The sequence below is a fragment of the Prenolepis imparis genome, unplaced genomic scaffold, assembly GCF_030444845.1.
Source record: "Prenolepis imparis isolate NDT839.2.m4 unplaced genomic scaffold, iyPreImpa1.0 SCAF_6, whole genome shotgun sequence".
Lineage (NCBI taxonomy): Eukaryota > Metazoa > Arthropoda > Insecta > Hymenoptera > Formicidae > Prenolepis > Prenolepis imparis.
The window spans coordinates 9,950,167-9,966,847 of record NW_028141164.1 but is presented as its reverse complement, the minus strand read 5'-3'; the positions used below and the strand labels follow the sequence as shown (position 1 = coordinate 9,966,847).

The 16,681-nt window shown below is 29.6% G+C and overlaps 1 protein-coding gene across 9 annotated transcripts in view; it reads right to left on the bottom strand.

The window, feature by feature from the left end:
• Positions 1–981: 981 nt before the first annotated feature.
• The window catches only part of LOC145937738 (inositol 1,4,5-trisphosphate receptor-like), a 39,709-nt gene continuing 24,009 nt past the window's right edge, over positions 982–16,681 (bottom strand). For 2 of the 9 annotated variants that reach the window (XM_083041034.1, XM_083041040.1), the window contains 31 exons: positions 16,410–16,436; positions 15,526–15,868; positions 15,299–15,464; positions 14,987–15,200; positions 14,353–14,894; positions 14,168–14,283; positions 13,906–14,041; positions 13,564–13,821; positions 12,341–12,418; positions 10,761–10,908; positions 10,519–10,661; positions 9,743–9,930; positions 9,544–9,655; positions 8,974–9,081; positions 7,204–7,321; positions 6,895–7,127; positions 6,694–6,832; positions 6,289–6,569; positions 5,703–6,212; positions 5,465–5,614; positions 5,167–5,359; positions 4,967–5,089; positions 4,726–4,898; positions 4,465–4,629; positions 4,211–4,391; positions 4,025–4,117; positions 3,771–3,928; positions 3,515–3,680; positions 3,251–3,411; positions 3,021–3,182; positions 982–2,911 (listed from right to left, as the gene is read on the bottom strand). In XM_083041034.1, coding sequence (XP_082897160.1) covers positions 2,831–2,911; positions 3,021–3,182; positions 3,251–3,411; positions 3,515–3,680; positions 3,771–3,928; positions 4,025–4,117; positions 4,211–4,391; positions 4,465–4,629; positions 4,726–4,898; positions 4,967–5,089; positions 5,167–5,359; positions 5,465–5,614; positions 5,703–6,212; positions 6,289–6,569; positions 6,694–6,832; positions 6,895–7,127; positions 7,204–7,321; positions 8,974–9,081; positions 9,544–9,655; positions 9,743–9,930; positions 10,519–10,661; positions 10,761–10,908; positions 12,341–12,418; positions 13,564–13,821; positions 13,906–14,041; positions 14,168–14,283; positions 14,353–14,894; positions 14,987–15,200; positions 15,299–15,464; positions 15,526–15,868; positions 16,410–16,436 — 5,666 coding nt within the window. In that variant the 3' untranslated portion in view covers positions 982–2,830. The remainder of the gene's footprint in view (positions 2,912–3,020; positions 3,183–3,250; positions 3,412–3,514; positions 3,681–3,770; positions 3,929–4,024; positions 4,118–4,210; positions 4,392–4,464; positions 4,630–4,725; positions 4,899–4,966; positions 5,090–5,166; positions 5,360–5,464; positions 5,615–5,702; positions 6,213–6,288; positions 6,570–6,693; positions 6,833–6,894; positions 7,128–7,203; positions 7,322–8,973; positions 9,082–9,543; positions 9,656–9,742; positions 9,931–10,518; positions 10,662–10,760; positions 10,909–12,340; positions 12,419–13,563; positions 13,822–13,905; positions 14,042–14,167; positions 14,284–14,352; positions 14,895–14,986; positions 15,201–15,298; positions 15,465–15,525; positions 15,869–16,409; positions 16,437–16,681) is intronic. The other 7 variants (XM_083041035.1, XM_083041038.1, XM_083041037.1 and 4 more) reach the window with 7 other exon arrangements.

The following is a 16,681-nucleotide window of genomic DNA, read 5'->3' as shown; positions in this document are numbered from 1 at the left end:
AAATGCAATAAAAATATAAATGTGTACATAAATGTATATATATATATATATATATATAAAAATGCGTACATAAATGTATATATATATATATATATATATATATATATACATTTATATATATATATATATATATATATATAAATGTGTACATAAATGTATGTATATATATATATATATATATATATATATATATATATATATATATAAATGTGTACATAAATTAAAAAGTTAAATGTAAAACGGTGACATAAAATAATGTAGTAAATGTAAGTAGTATAGGTCAATAAAAGTAGTATAAATCAATAAAATATTAAAAGTTAATATTTATAATAATAAATAATAAGCAAAATTAATTAATTTGAAACATTATAATTAAGGGATTAAATGCAAAACAGTGATATAAAATAATGATGTAATCAATATAAGTGGTATAGGTCAATGAAAGTAGTGTAGATCAATGAAAGTAACATAAGTTAATAAAAACACTATCAATCAATACATATAACAATAAATAATAAGCAATATTAATTAATTTTGACATCATAAATTAAAAAGTTAAATGCAAAATAGTGACATAAAATAATGTAATAAATGTAACTAGTATAGGTCAATAAAAAGAGTATAAATCGATAAAATATGACAAGTTAAAATTTATAATAATAAATAATAAGCAATATTAATTAATTTGGACATCATGATTAAAGGGTTAAATGCGAAACAGTGATATAAAATAATGGTGTAATAAATATTTTTTTGGAACATTTCTGTTATATATAAGCTGAAAATACTCGGGAAAAATTGTCTAGATATTAAATTATAAAACATTCTATATATAATTATAGCATTTGTAACAAGATGATCCTGGAAATAATACATAATACAATGAATGACGTTCTTTAAATAATCTAAATATAGATGCGATAAAAACACATACATGCATATATATATTATAAATATAAGAATATTCAATAAATAGCTTGATTAAGAAAAAACATAATTTATTCACATGTAAGTAAGAACGCAATCTACATCCATAATGTAACTATACATGTATACTATATAAGTCCGCACGATATTAGAAATAACTGGAAGTAACAGATATTAGAAGAAACATATCTCAACAGGTATTACTTGAATTCATTTAAAGATCTAACAGTACAATATCTGTTAAATCTGACATAAAACAAGGAAAATATGGAGGAGACTGATGATATAATTATAATAGAATAAGAAGTATGTTTTCTATATAATCTATATAATCTAAAAGACATCATATATTTCATCTTTAGACAATTTTAAGATCTAATAAAATATATATACATTATGTTATGTTTTTTTCCATATTACATTAGAAAGAAATATAAAGTGTGTGTATATATTATTTATCTGTATATATAGACACAAAAATCTCAAGAATTATTTTAAAGACATGAGTTAAATCTCCATAATAACATACAACGCAATGTTCAGGTGTCATGTACCTACATTATAATATAACACAACTTGATTAAAATTTACAATATATCAACCATCATATTATATATTAACAATGAATAATTGGACATCAACATTTTGAAACTCGTCCATAATAGAATATCTAAAATTTCAAAAAATTTTACCTATAATATTCCGACAGTCAATTGATCCCTATTAATTACCGTGTTTTCGTTAATTATATTGATAATATCGCGATATGCTCGCGATCATGATAGTCTTCATAAACTTAACAAATGATCTCACCTGATTCGCAGGTACAATTTTAATTTGCACATACATTTTTTGATCGCAAATTATTATTAACAATGTATCAACACATAAATCACACGATATATAAATTTCAATAATTTTTACGGAATTGAAAGTTTTTGAGCGTGTTATTGTTGTTATAAAATTAAATTATTCATTTTTGCTAAGATATATATTTTAAACAACTTCGTATATTGTTTTATTAAGCCTATTTACATATACGAAGTAAGAAATAATCGATTATGTGTATAATCGCAAAGAATGCGATACCAAGAATTATTTCCAAATAAACAGATACGCATAATATCCATATACATACATACATATATATATATATATATATATATATATGTATTAATTAAATATATATAATACAGAAAATTTGTACACATAATTTTACAAATGTATTTATAAACATATTTTTAATCATATATTTTGTTTAAAAAAATCTTTATAATTTACGAAAAGAAAATTCGTATAAACACAACCATGGCTTTAATAACATAAAATAGAAATATATATAAAATTCATAACTGTTGTAAAATGCTGACACTATAATTTATTTAATGTATCCACATATATGGATATATATAAATATTATAACATAGCTAAAACATAATGGATTGATCCCATAAAAAAAGAATATTCTAAAAGATATTAGAATATTATTTTACGATATTTTAATAATTGGAAGTTTTAAGTATAATTTATATCCTTTTTTTTATATTAATCCCTTTTATATGAATATGCTTAATTCTTCTATTTGTATAACAATTTATACATTAGTAAACAATGCAATTTACGATACATACAGATCCCTTGATGACTAACTGATAAACTGGGTCGAGAGCTTATATGACAAAAAGGAGAATGATAATGTTTAATGCCCTAGGTGTATTTTACTTTCATTAAAATTAGGAACAAAACCGTAAAAATGCCTCGGGTTACCCACTCGATACATTCTCGTGTCTTTAAATGCGTGTTAAGAACACATGAATATCGCTACATACATATTATTTTGGAGTATCAAACTGAGATTCGTCCGGAATAAGACGGAAACTACAAAATACATGCCTTAAGTTTTTTACGTGGATACATTATGTAAAACTGCAGAGGCAGAATTCAAAAGTCCCAATCGCTGCTTTTGCTTTCGTTGCTCTGTCATCTTTTAAAATAAAATCAAAAAATATATGATTTGTATTTGAATATCGCTTAACTATTTTTGTTAAAACTTAAGAGATAAAATTTAAAGGATATTCTCACAATTGACGTACCTGGTCGCGGAGCTCCATGAGTTGTTGCGACAAACATTTGACTAACTGCTGCGTAGATTCTAGTTGCGACTGTAAACTTCTTAATTCCACTTGCTCGCCTTCACCTTCGTCCGCCGCCAACGATTTGGCCCGCAATCTCGGGAACCACTCCAGATTTCGATCCTGTGAAAGTACATAGAGCTTAAAGACATAAGCATCGCCGAAATTTTTCAAGCTCTATGAACTATTACCTTAACCATAGCGTAAACGTATGATTCCGGGCCTGTGAATTCTGTCGGATCCTTCACCTTCACCAGGACAATGAAGTAGAGGTAATGCCACATATTATGCTCATGCTTTGTGTGTTCTTCGAAGGAAACTGTTTTGTTATCGAAAGCTGATCTATTCAAACCTATAAAAAAATAGAAAATATTTAAATATCTATAAGATTGTAAAATATACCCTATGATGTGTGAAAAATATAAAAGTATAGGAAAAAAAAATATAATACTTGCCGCAAATGAAACAAGTATTTTTCAAAATCAATTCCTTCTGCTGCTTCTCCGATCTAAGATCCGCAAATGTATCAATAATCACACCAAAGATGAGATTCAAAACGATAATTATTACAATGAAGAAGAATAGCAAGTCGTATACAACTCTTGCAACAAACAAAGGTTCCTGAAAAGATAATAAAGTTTTCGTGTATAAAATAAATATATATATTTCACCGTTTTTTTTTTTTTTTTTTTGTGATAATCCCATACTTACAATGCTGGATGGTGCTCGTAAAATATCTCCGATACCACCACCATTCCTTAATCCTTGATTTAACGTGGTAACGATACACATAACTAGTGAATCACAAGCTCGTTCCTTTAATTCTCCGCCGACGCTAATTACCTCAGCTTTGTTCTCTTGTTCATTTGCTGAATTATTTCACAATAGTATATATTAATAAGTATTATTTTTATATATTATATATTATATTCAAGGAAAAAATTACATCATTGCGATATATTTACCTTCGCGAGCATATTGTGATACAGTTTCTGTTGCTTCGCATTTTTCCTTATCACCGATGCTACAAGTATCTGCAACTTTCTGCTCAATGGAAGCTATAAATTGAATAAATTTTGAGTTGTTATATTTATAAAATTAAGAATATCTATATGATAAATTTATATGTCATACCAAAGGGTTAAACTTACATATAATTTCCTCATCCACAGGAAGGAGAAAATCGTCTTTGAAGAACATAAAACCAATGATGGAAAACATGTAAACTAAAATCAAGGCTAACACAGCAGTGAGTATAATAGATCTTCCATTTCGAGTTACAGATTTTATTACATTGAGCAAAGTCTCCTCGCGGTAAACCACATCAAAGAGCTAGAAGAAATGACAATATTACAATTTGAAAAAGAGTAAAAAAAAACAATTCATTCAATTTTTCGTCACTTACTAAAACTGAATAGAAAAACGGATGCATAAAAATTCCCAGAACACAGAATATTAAATACAAAATGTGATATAAAAGTTCGATATTGGTTATTATTTGCTCTACACTTCTAGTCAGGGTACCCTGATTACCTATAATACTTATAAGATGTACAACTTTGAATGTAATCTGCAACACAAATGTAATACATATTTAAAAATACACATTAAAAATCGCAAATATATATATATATATATATACACATATGAGCTTTATTATATTTACCGTAACAAAACCGAGCAACCATAATGTCGGTTCTGGACCTACAGAGAAAATCAATCGCAATATCGTTGACGCAACCAACGTACGTATACCGGATTCCCTTGGTAAAGTAATAACGATAGCAGCAGATGCAAGCATAACTGTCCAAATTAAAGCTGACAAGTGATAACTGAGTTCTACAAATAGAGAACAAATAAGTATCGAGACAGTTTAAGAAATTCAACTCTCTTAATTGAAAACTCACTAGGCACAGAATCCACAAACGGATAGAAAAAGGCTACGATCAGATTTATAAGAACGGCGCAATTGAATAAAATGTTACTCCATAATGACATATAACTGCTCATCCAGAACAACATTGATTGCCCTGTAAGTTAAAAATGATTTATCATTAGAAATTTCATTGCTATCTCATTTAATTTATATTTTAATTTATAGACGTACCTCTAAGCTTTTTTTGCCATTTCATCTCATTAAACATATCTTCTGTTCTCTCGAAGAAATCGGAAACTTTCGAGCCTTGGTCATCTCGGTCCGTAGTGTTCAATACTCTTATTTTTGTATCGACAGTTATAAGTTCGCAAATCTCCGGAATCGGAAAGACAATTTGTTCGAGTGTTCTGTCGTGTCTCACAATCTAATAAATGCAAAAATATTTTATTGATAAAGTATATTATATTCACACTCTCTTTCTTTCTCTTCTTTTAAAAATTAAACTATTTTGATTTATATATAAAACTACCTCTATTTGAGCTGTATGAGATGCATAGTATTGTAACGCTTTATTAATTTTTGGATCCGCATTATTCTGCTCCGATGGTTTCAGTATCACTGCCAGCTCTTTATTGTGTTGCGCTAATTGATGACCCAAGATGTAGATGTTATGTCCAACCTGAAAAAAAGGTATGTATAATTAAAATAGATGAATTTTTTTAAGTTCACTAAAATAATCAATAAATTTGCGTTACATATTTCCTCACCTCTTTGGGCGATACTCCTTCCTCTCCGTTCGTCGAGGTGTCGTCGACGTCGCTGACGTCATCCAGCGATTCCTGATGGAAAGCCTTGCACGCCACATCCATAAGCTGTTTCGGATTCATATTGTACATGATCCTTTCGGCGTTCTCGCTGTCGCCTCTGCTCTCCATAATCGCCAGCAACAATTTACTGGCATTATTCTTTAATTCCAATACCAGATCCATCCTAGTCTTTTCCAGAGGATTGATATCGTTCAGTATCAACGCCGTTATAATATCCAAACCGTTGGACTCGTGTGTGGCGATGCAGTTTTGATTATCGTGACACGGTCCCTGACAGTATTCCGTCAAGGTTTCCAAAGTCTGATTGATCAGCGCTACGTTGTACTCGTTGATGTACAGGCCAAGGAGACCCAATCCACCGGTAGTAGAGCCGCAGATGCAGTCCAAAAACATGAGCGTCTCAGACACCAGATTGAAATTCGTCTTATTATTTTGATTCCGTAAGAAATTCTATACGATGGAAATGATTTATTAATATCAGAATGTATCGTAGGAAAAAATATAAATTCCGGATGGACGGTAGCACCTGTAATTCTCTGTTGTGATTCTCGCAAAGCAGCTGCAAGAAGCGTAGAATCGGTTGCATCACTAAGACCTTAGGGCTCAATTGATCCTCGTCCTTCTCGGTGTCGGACGCATTGCCGCTTTTGTTTCTGTCCAATTTTTCACTGATATCCTCCAACACGTTATTAGTCGCGTCTTCGCCAGGAGCAAGACCGTTTTGCATATACGCCTGTGCATTGGACACCGCAGCCTGATTCAATTCTTCATGAAGCTCTTCAGTTATCACCATTCCATTGGGCTTCCCTATACATAAACGCTTATCTAATAAATCTATTGCGTAATTTTAACTCATTAACTTATACATATCCTTAAATTAAAGTAAATTAAAGGGAACGTAATAGTGGCAATAATTTATTTTATCTTATACCTGAGCCACGTTTTCGCGACAGCTTGTCTACCTCTTTACCCTCTTTATCCTCGTGTGCTTTAGCCGCCATATCAGATGTATTTACCGTCACGGTAGCTTTAATTTCTTGCTGAGAATCTTTCATTTTATCGTAAAACACCTATGGAAAGGATAAAACCATGAACTGTCGCTGTATATATTGTTTATACAGAGATATATTACCTTGAAAAACGATTGACTCAAATCGCCACCCATTAGTTTATTGAACATACTCCTTTGTATGATAGGATTGCCACCCTCTAACAATGCGATACCCAATTCCACAGCTTCTACGAATATGCTCGGAGAATGTACGCTCTTAATCACCAATTCTACCACTAAATCTGAAGCTCCTTCGCGATCGAGATGGGTTTGTACTTCGTGTAATGTTCTACCAGCTCGGCTTAATATCTTTGCTGTAAATAGCAATCCACTTCTCTTTTACAAGACATTCCAAAACTAATAAAATAAATATTTTACGACATTTTTTACCTCCTGGACCATGAGTGATAGTCGCACTACGGGATACTCCAATATCGACATTTTCCGGTTTCTGTATAAAACCTTTGCCAAAGTAACGCGTCAGAAGATTATTTCTCAACACGTCTCCCTGCGGAAAAAGATACTTTATGTCAGCATTCCACTGTATATTTAAAATTAGAACGATGTACCAATACATATAGTGCACAACATTAATAAAAGAAAAGAAAGGTTTAGTATACGTTACAGATATTCTCTCATGTATTCACAAACATATTTTATCATAAATATGAAATATGTATAAATTTCATTATTTACATAATTGGTGCTTTAAATGTGCGTAAAAGTGGAAGAAATACTTGTGCAATTTAGGATGCGTGTAGGAGATCTCATTATATTATTCATGTAAAATTTATATAGCCCGAAATATATGATAATTAAAGTGCAACGTGTGAGAGAAGATAAAAATGAAGTTAATATGTATATTAATAATGCAAACCAACATCCATATTTGTACATTAACAATTGGTAAAAATCACACAGAGATCAGAGATTTCGATCAAAGTTAAATTTATGTTCAGATAGATAATAGTTTATATGTAAAGGTGTAAGAGTTTATATATAAAGGTAAAGCACGCAAAGATGAATAATAGCAGCACACATATTTTGGATATTATACATACGATAATATTTCAATACATTAATGAGTGTCAATATATTTATGAAACGTTTAATATAATTCAATATAAACTATATATCTAACAATAACATTCATGTTATTGGAGAGAGCAAGAAAAAACTAAGGAAAACAAAATTTACAATATTCAAAATATCACATTTATATACGATTTCAATCTAAGATAATTAAAAATAAAATATATGAGACGTGTATGTGTGTATATATATACCATATATAAGTAAGAGTAATTATATCATTAGAATCAATGTGTGTTCATTAAGATGTTAAAATCTATTATATTGTATTGGTACATCTTACTATATAATTTATATACAATTAAATCTATTTCTATATATAAAAGCTTGTTATTATATTTTTATTCTTCTATAATAACAATACATAATATTAAGAAATATTATGTATATAATTATTAATTATATATTATTTTTTCAAAATATAAAGTTTTATATATAAATATATATATTTATATTTATATGTAAAAGATGTCTTATATTTAATGCAAAGTACTGCAAACGAGATGAAAAATGATAGTAAGAGAAATGGATATATAATAAGAAACGATGATAAATAAACGTGCATAAATTAAGCGACATGCATGAAAGATCTACACAACGTACATTATATTCTCTACTTTACGGAATTTTACCACACCATTTACGACTCGATGTGTACGTATAACATGTAATGAACAATCACTTAATCAACAACTTGTCATTACAAACTCAAACAATTAATCAAGTATAATTAGCAGTATATGTTTATTATTTCGTTAGCTCTATAAGATGGAAGGTAAATTATGAGATTTGCTAGTGATTTGCAGATCATAGAGAAGTGTTTGAAATGAGTTAATTAGATTCTTCTTTTTTTTCTGGTGAGTTACCCTAGATGTTTTTTCCTTATTTTTAAAAATGCATGTAATATGTCGTAGTGGTGTTAGAAGTATTTCTTTGTTCGCGCGTCCTAAATTACATCCCGCGATATCATCATTCTTTTTTTTTTCAATATAATATTTTCAGCATATTAAAATAATTTCGTTTCATATACGTTGTGCCCACTTTTTTTCTATCTACTTTAATTTTTACCGGCTCTTGCTGAATCATTTGTGGATTCTCAGATTGATCATTGGAACCTGTTTCAACTTGTGACTCGCTCTTCGTTTCAGACTCCTTTTCTTCCAAGATACCTTCGTTCTTCATTCGCAGCATGAAAACATCTTTACCTACAGATCTATTCTACCAGATCTACTCACCCGCAGCTAAGACTTTGTGTGGCGTATATTGAGAAATCTTATTAACTTTTACATTATTCTCTCGTAATTATGCGACAAGCCAAATAAATATTTAATCGCGTATTTGATCGTCTAATGCGCTTGTGAACTCTCAGGCATTCAGCTTCATCACGAGAAGACGCGTCGTATAAATTCACGTATTCAAGTATTACTTAAGCAAAGTAGAAATTTTTTTTATAAATAGATACTTGAATTATCTTCCCGGAATACAACAATGCATTGTATTCCGAGATACTTCTTATTTAGATCTTAAATCTATCTACATAGAGAGCTGAATGCCCTTTTTCGCGATGCTGTGTTATCTTCCTTAATATGATAAATGATTCATATAACTACATGCAAGACACGATTGTGTGACGCTCACCTTTTCTCCATATTCAGGATCGATAGCCATCATTTCTCGAAGTGTCCTTAAGACTTTGACGCATAATTTCTCTTCCGTTTCTTCTAACAACTTTTCAGTATGCTTAATTAATCTGCAAACCAAGGATACATAAATATATTTGTGTATTATGTAATATACGATGACGCTAAATTATTATTACTGCAATTAAAAATGTTACCTTTTTATAAAGCCACCATTTTCGCATCTCTTTCTGGCATCAGTTGCTGCAGGAAACAGTAATTCCGGTCGATAGAGAATATCCACTAATAAAGATAATTCGGACTGTACTAATGGCTTCAATTGTTCCTCTAATAGACATACTATGTCCTGCAGACCTTCGATAATGCTTCGATCTAAACGCATAAGCTAGACAAAAGTATACGTGGTTAATAAATTAGACTATTTCTTTAAATAATCTAGTTGTCTTGTATATACAAAAGAATTTTCCAACAATCTATACTACGGAATAAACTAATTTACGATTCAAAAATTTAAATACAATCTCAAAATATAAAATGTCTATATCTCATGACGTATCTAATATTCAATACTGTATTACACATTAAAATATTTAACTTCCTATTTACAATTACTGATTAAATAAATACTTATTTTATATTTAGATGTAATTACACTATAATTATGCATTTTGTATATGTATGTGAAACAATAATTAATTTATGTCTTCAGAAATATATGAAGTCCATGTATAAATTTGTATATAACATAATATACTAATATTGATAATAATCACACTACATATAGAATCTCTATACTAATAAATATACTACGCTTCCGTGAGTGACTTTTACCTCATTATCAGAGCCTTCCATACAAAGTAAGTCACTCTATGCATTTAAGTAAATTTATTACACAATTGCTCTTTCATGGAACGTGAATTATGTGTATAATTATTCTGATCGATTCAATAATGAATAATAAATTACAAATTACCTGGCTTTGACTACGTTCGATTTTTGGTTGTTTAGTAGCTTGTAGCCACTTGCTGGTCTGTCTGCTGAGCATAGCTGCTTTGTTGAACATAGAAGCCACTTGGCTTTCCAGATCAGTTGGTATAGCGATACCTCTTCCTTTAGCTAAAATCAAGAAAGAGAATTTTATATTATTCAAATAAATATGAACACTATTTTCAAAAAATAAAGTTTATTTTTACAAGTTCAAAAGATACTACCCACCTACATCCGATAATGTTCGTATACAATTCTCAACGTTAAATCTTTGTCCAGCGTTTAACCATGCACATTGTGATACTTTAAAAGCTGCATGAAGCAACTGAACAAATATAGGTTGCCTTGTCTGTTTCATGAAAAAATAAATGCGAAACTTTATTAAAGTTGTTCATATTATAATAGCAAAATAAAAAGATTATATATATATTGGGTTACTTATGAAGCTTTTTCTTAAATATTTAATCATATTTAAATTATATGCAGAAATACGATAGTATATAATATTAAATATTATATGAAACAATTGTTATTTTAAATTTAAATTGCCATATCTTGTTATTTTACAATTATTTATATATCCAACAAATTTAAGTTACCATCATTATAAATCCTATTTTCTTAATTGTTATTTACATTTAACAATTACTATTATATTATGCCCTTATATTAAAAACGTCATCTTGTATATAAAGTATAACACACTCACTGCCAGACAGTCTGAATAGAAGAACATTATATATACATGCCATATGTAAATTGCAAACTTTTCTTTATAAGTTAGGTGAATTTGGAAAACACATAGATAGAATAAGATAAAATATTTTGAGAATAACATGGGTATATAATAATCATAATTAACATCGAAAAATGTAGTTTACAAAAATGGTTACATTCAACAATGACAATGAATGTGTTAATTATATGCAAAGACATATGTGGTATATGTATAAAGAAGAGAATGCAGTTTGTATTTACAACATCAATCACTTTGTGCTGCTAAAGTATTTCTATAGTAGCTAACATCGTATATATATATATATATATATATATATATATATATATATATATATATAATTTGTGAATATATTTTTATATTCTTTTCTCCCTTAAAAAAATTATTATGAGTTTTACAATTGAATACAAGTCACTTTCTCAATTCCATGAAATATTTTTCTAAGTATTATATATGACTCTGTGATATTATATTGCAAACATATAATATGTCTTATATTATATTTACTCAAAATTATAAAGTGGTAGATGCACTTATTAAAATATCACAAATTTTATTTTTCAAGAAAAAAAGTTCATAATTTAGCTATATCTAAAATGATTTTTGGATATGTCTCCAAAAAGATGTTAAACATATAAGAATAATGTCAAAATCTTTGAAATCTTTGCTCTCCTACAAAATCATGTTTTTCGATCTTTATATACCTTTTCTTGAAAATCACTAAATCCGATTGTTATTACTTTTTTAATTTAAACTATAATTTAACAATTGTTCGATTTAAAGAAATTGTAATTTTATCATTAATTATGAACATGATGAAGTTATCAAGTCATCTGAAAACTGAGAACTTTTGTTGAAATTTCAACTAATTATAATTCAGAAAAAGATCAGTGTGAAAAACATCAATCAAAATGTAGCCAAACATATAAGAAAAAGAGTGAAAAAAAATTATTCAAATACATTAACTCAGTGCTGAGAAAAAAAGGAACATAAAGATAGAAAAGTTTTGCCATATGCTATTTCGTAACTGCACTCGCCCCCTTAAAAGAAAATCCTAACATTCGATACTCACATAGCCAGAAAGATTATTATCTGTATTCCGATCGCACTCCTTGATGTTCCAATACAGTCTAGCCTCGTGCAGATGTTTCTATTAGTAAACCAACCCACCACCATATAGACCGATAGCACCCATAGACCCAATAAATCAATGTTGTTGAATCAAAGAAGACCAGGTGTTGCATGCCAAAAACACAGAACATGCCGCTGATGCAATCAGCAATGACCAAGCACACATCATATGATACGCAATATACAATTAAAATAATTGATATCAATTGTCGCTGTTGTTTTCTACTGCTCTCTCCCTCTCCTCCTCTCTCTCTTTATATGTATATATATATGTATGTGTGTGATATGTACTTGGTTAATAAGTAAACTTAATTAAATGTGTTTACATGCAAAGCGAGATTATTAAATAAATGAATGCCAATTACATTTTACATATATATTGTAATTAGAACGTATATATTTACTCTATCTTATATATATAATTGTGCCATCTTGTTTATAATATCTTCTTTAAATAAAAAAAGTGGAAAAATATATAAATATATTTATATAATTTTATTTTACATTCTCTAGCAAATATTTCATTATGTCGATTTAATCGTTATATTTCCAATATGTTTCTTATTTTATAACGTTAATTTTAGTGAATTTTAGTTTTGTAATAATAATACAATATTAAAATTTTTAAATAAAGATTTTTTAACAGTTATATTGTTGTGATAAATAATTATAATAAAAATTGGCAAATGTATGAAATACTCCCTAAATGTATAATATTGACAGAATATATTAACTGCAAGCAGATATCTCTTGAATTCATGTTCCTCTTCTATAAAAGATTGTGTTATAATTGAAATAAGTAAGATTAAATTAATCCACTTTTATGAATAAAACTTGTGCAAGAAAATTTAAGTGCGAAACACCACATAAACCTTATTAATCAACATTTTGAATAGTTAAAAAAGCGTGAATCTCCAAATTTCTTTCAAAATGAATAAATTTGTATTTAATGTAGTGTTAAACAATATCTTATATGAAATATATTATCCCATCAAATAATATATATATTTGTCGAAAAAAAGTAAATACATGTATACCCCGGGAAGATATAACATGTAGATTAATTAATTAGAAAGAGGAGATAAGTATGTGTCTGCGTGTATATATACACCATGAAAGATAATATTTCTTTTTTCATAATGCAACAAATGAAGATGACATTACCTGCACGGTGGTACTTTGATCGGAAAATGGACTGCTGAAAAATGTGGATATAATGTTCATTAGACAACTCGTCACGTAAGTCTCTAAGGTTGTATCCGCGTGATTTCGATCATGGGTAGAGGTGGCGATTAAACCCATATCAACTATAAAAGATTTTTCAAACAAGGACCACATATGATTCGAAGTGTAAATTTCCTTCATCTCGACTTCCGTGTCGATATAACAGTGATTGAGAAAATTGATGTACGCCTCCTTCACCTAGTTATAAAATATGTCAATGTAATATTCTATATATCTATTTTAATAAAATATAGGCATTTTTAAAATTCGACGAAGATTCACCTCAGGTATACAGTCTGGATGTGATACTACAGCAGCGATGTCGTCTAAAGGCAAGAGACTGTGACATTTAATTTCAGTATTGACATTCTTGCCCATCGTGCAGCAAGCTAAAAGTTTTACTAATTCCACGTGATACCTAAAATACAATAGTTTCTGTGTATTCTCAATTTCAGAAAGTCTCGTCGGATATTCAAATAAATCAATGAAAGATAACATCATACAATATATGATACATATATCTCATGTTAAGTGAGTAACTTACTGAAGTGGACTACTTTCATCCATACGATGTCTTTCAGATCGCATCATTTCCACAAAATGATTAAAGGAGGCTCTATCATTATAAAAGATTAAAACATCTTCTGCTGATTGAACCAACTAAAACAAAAACGAAGATAAATAGAAGAATATTCCACAAGAGTTATGTATATATATAGTATATCTTACCTCCTGCATCACCATCTCTTGACATTTTCGGATAAATTGATTTTCAGCTTTCACTATGGTTTGCAAAAATTTCAAATATTGCACATGCTTTCCATGCGTTTCTATGCAATGTACAAAGTGCTGTATGACCTTTGCACTGACTTCGTTGCAGAGAACAGAATTATCTTGGAAGATGCTGCATACTGTTTGCGCTTCTCTTATGCCGGGATTCAAGAACAGATCCAACTGCTTGTGCAAGAGAACCTGATTTTGTTGATTCGACAGGCAAAAGTTTTGCAGGAAATCATACGCCAAACGCATTAACTCGTTCATTCTGATATCTTCCTTGGCGTCGAACGGAACTTGCAACAGATCCAAAACGACAGTGTGTACCCCGACATTACGTAGAAGTCTCTGCTCGTGTTTGCGTGCCTTCACTTGACCGCCCGGCAGAGTTTGAATGCACAATTTATTCATTCTTATTAAAATCTGCTGAATTTTTTTGTATTCCTCAGCTTGCTCGGGATGTAACGGTGGACCGATGTCCAAATCAATAGCAGAACCTTTAAAAGAGATAATTAACTGTATTTACTTTATCTCGTTTAAAAAGTATTCATATGAAATAATAATTGACATGTATGTAATATATAAAAACCTTGTTTATCCGTTAAAGATAATAAAGGTGGTTTACGAGGAGTTATTTCATCTTCCTCTTCTTTACTTTTCTTCTTCTTATTTCCATGTTCCTCCGTCGCCTTGGATTTATACACCCAAAGTTCAGATTTCTCGACAGACTGACGTAAAACATCCAAGTCCGCCTTTATTTGTTTGTAAGATTCTACGTCGCTATCCGAAACCAAGAGCTGCACCTGTTAATCGCAACCATCAATATCAGTCAAAATCTTTCTCTTGACAATATGTTTTACTAAACATATAAGATACTAAACATATAAGAGAAGAATCCCACCTGTTTAAATGCTTGTAAAACTTCTTGTCTTTGGCTAAAATGCCTAAACAATAGATGTAAGGCTCCGGAAACTAACGGAGGATAATCGTGCATCGCTAGATGTAGCAGAACACGTAAAAATGTTCTGCCTCCTTGACCATCTAAATCTAGCGCTGCACATTCTTCGCTAAAAGAGTACAGTTTCTCTAAGATACAGCTCTCATATAACACATTCAAAAATATATTACCTGCTCCCAAATATCCCTTCCGCTTGTGCACCAACTGCTTCTAAATCGATAGTCTTCTGTCCTAAAATCACATCTCCGGTCTTCTCGGAAGAAGCCGTCTCATCAAACGCCCGTTTGAATATGCTCAGTAGACAAGAGATTCTATAATCCAATCGAACGTCCAGAATAAACTGCAGAATCTCGATTATCTTCAGCTTCGTGTCCATCACCAAGGGATATTCTTTCTTCATTAGTGGCTTCGGTCTTGGAGAAGAACTGGGTAGTACTTGACCGGCTGGTCCTAATGTTAAATTTGTCATCACAGCACCCATGTCGCCGATGCATCTAAGAATACCTCCTTCAGCTATTTGAACATACCACAACAAATAAAAAAATTCGTATTAAGCCAATAAATTTTTTAAAAAATAGTTCAACATATATACGATATTATGTATTTACGTATATCACATAGTTAAATCATAGTGTGCAGCAAGCAAATTTAATTCGTGTTAAAAAATATCATTTTTATATTAAAATGACATATAAATTAATATATATAAAATGACATGATTCTCTGTTTATGTCTTTATTTATTTTGCTATTTACTATGTAAAAGATAAAAAATTTACTTCAAAATTGCTAAATAAAACAGTGCTTATAAACATTCAATAATTAAGGATATCGCATATATTATATGTTAAACTTTGATATTTTTATGCTCACATTTCTTAAAATGCTCGTTTCTAAGAAGAAATTATAGTTAAAGAATGTTTAAGCAACAAAGAAAGCTTTATAAACCTACATTGTACAATGTATAAGATTGCATGCTATATATCTTCTTAATATCCATTCCATATATCACACAGTTTAATTAGCTTTTAACAAGCTTTCTAATAGGATATTACCTGCCTCCTCAGGATCCACCGTATCAGCTGTGATGAAATATTTACAAGAGTAAATTTATTAGTTTCAAACATTTACCTCTCACTCTACATGTTATAAATAATTTAACATAATTGCGTAAAAAAGGTATTTTATTTTCAAAGGGGTTTTCCTAAAGCATAGATCATATATATATATATATATATATATCAATATGTTACAGCCTCATAAAAGAGAACGTTATATATACAAGTTTCCGAAAGCAAAGCTTGAAATCAGAATAAGTTACTCATAT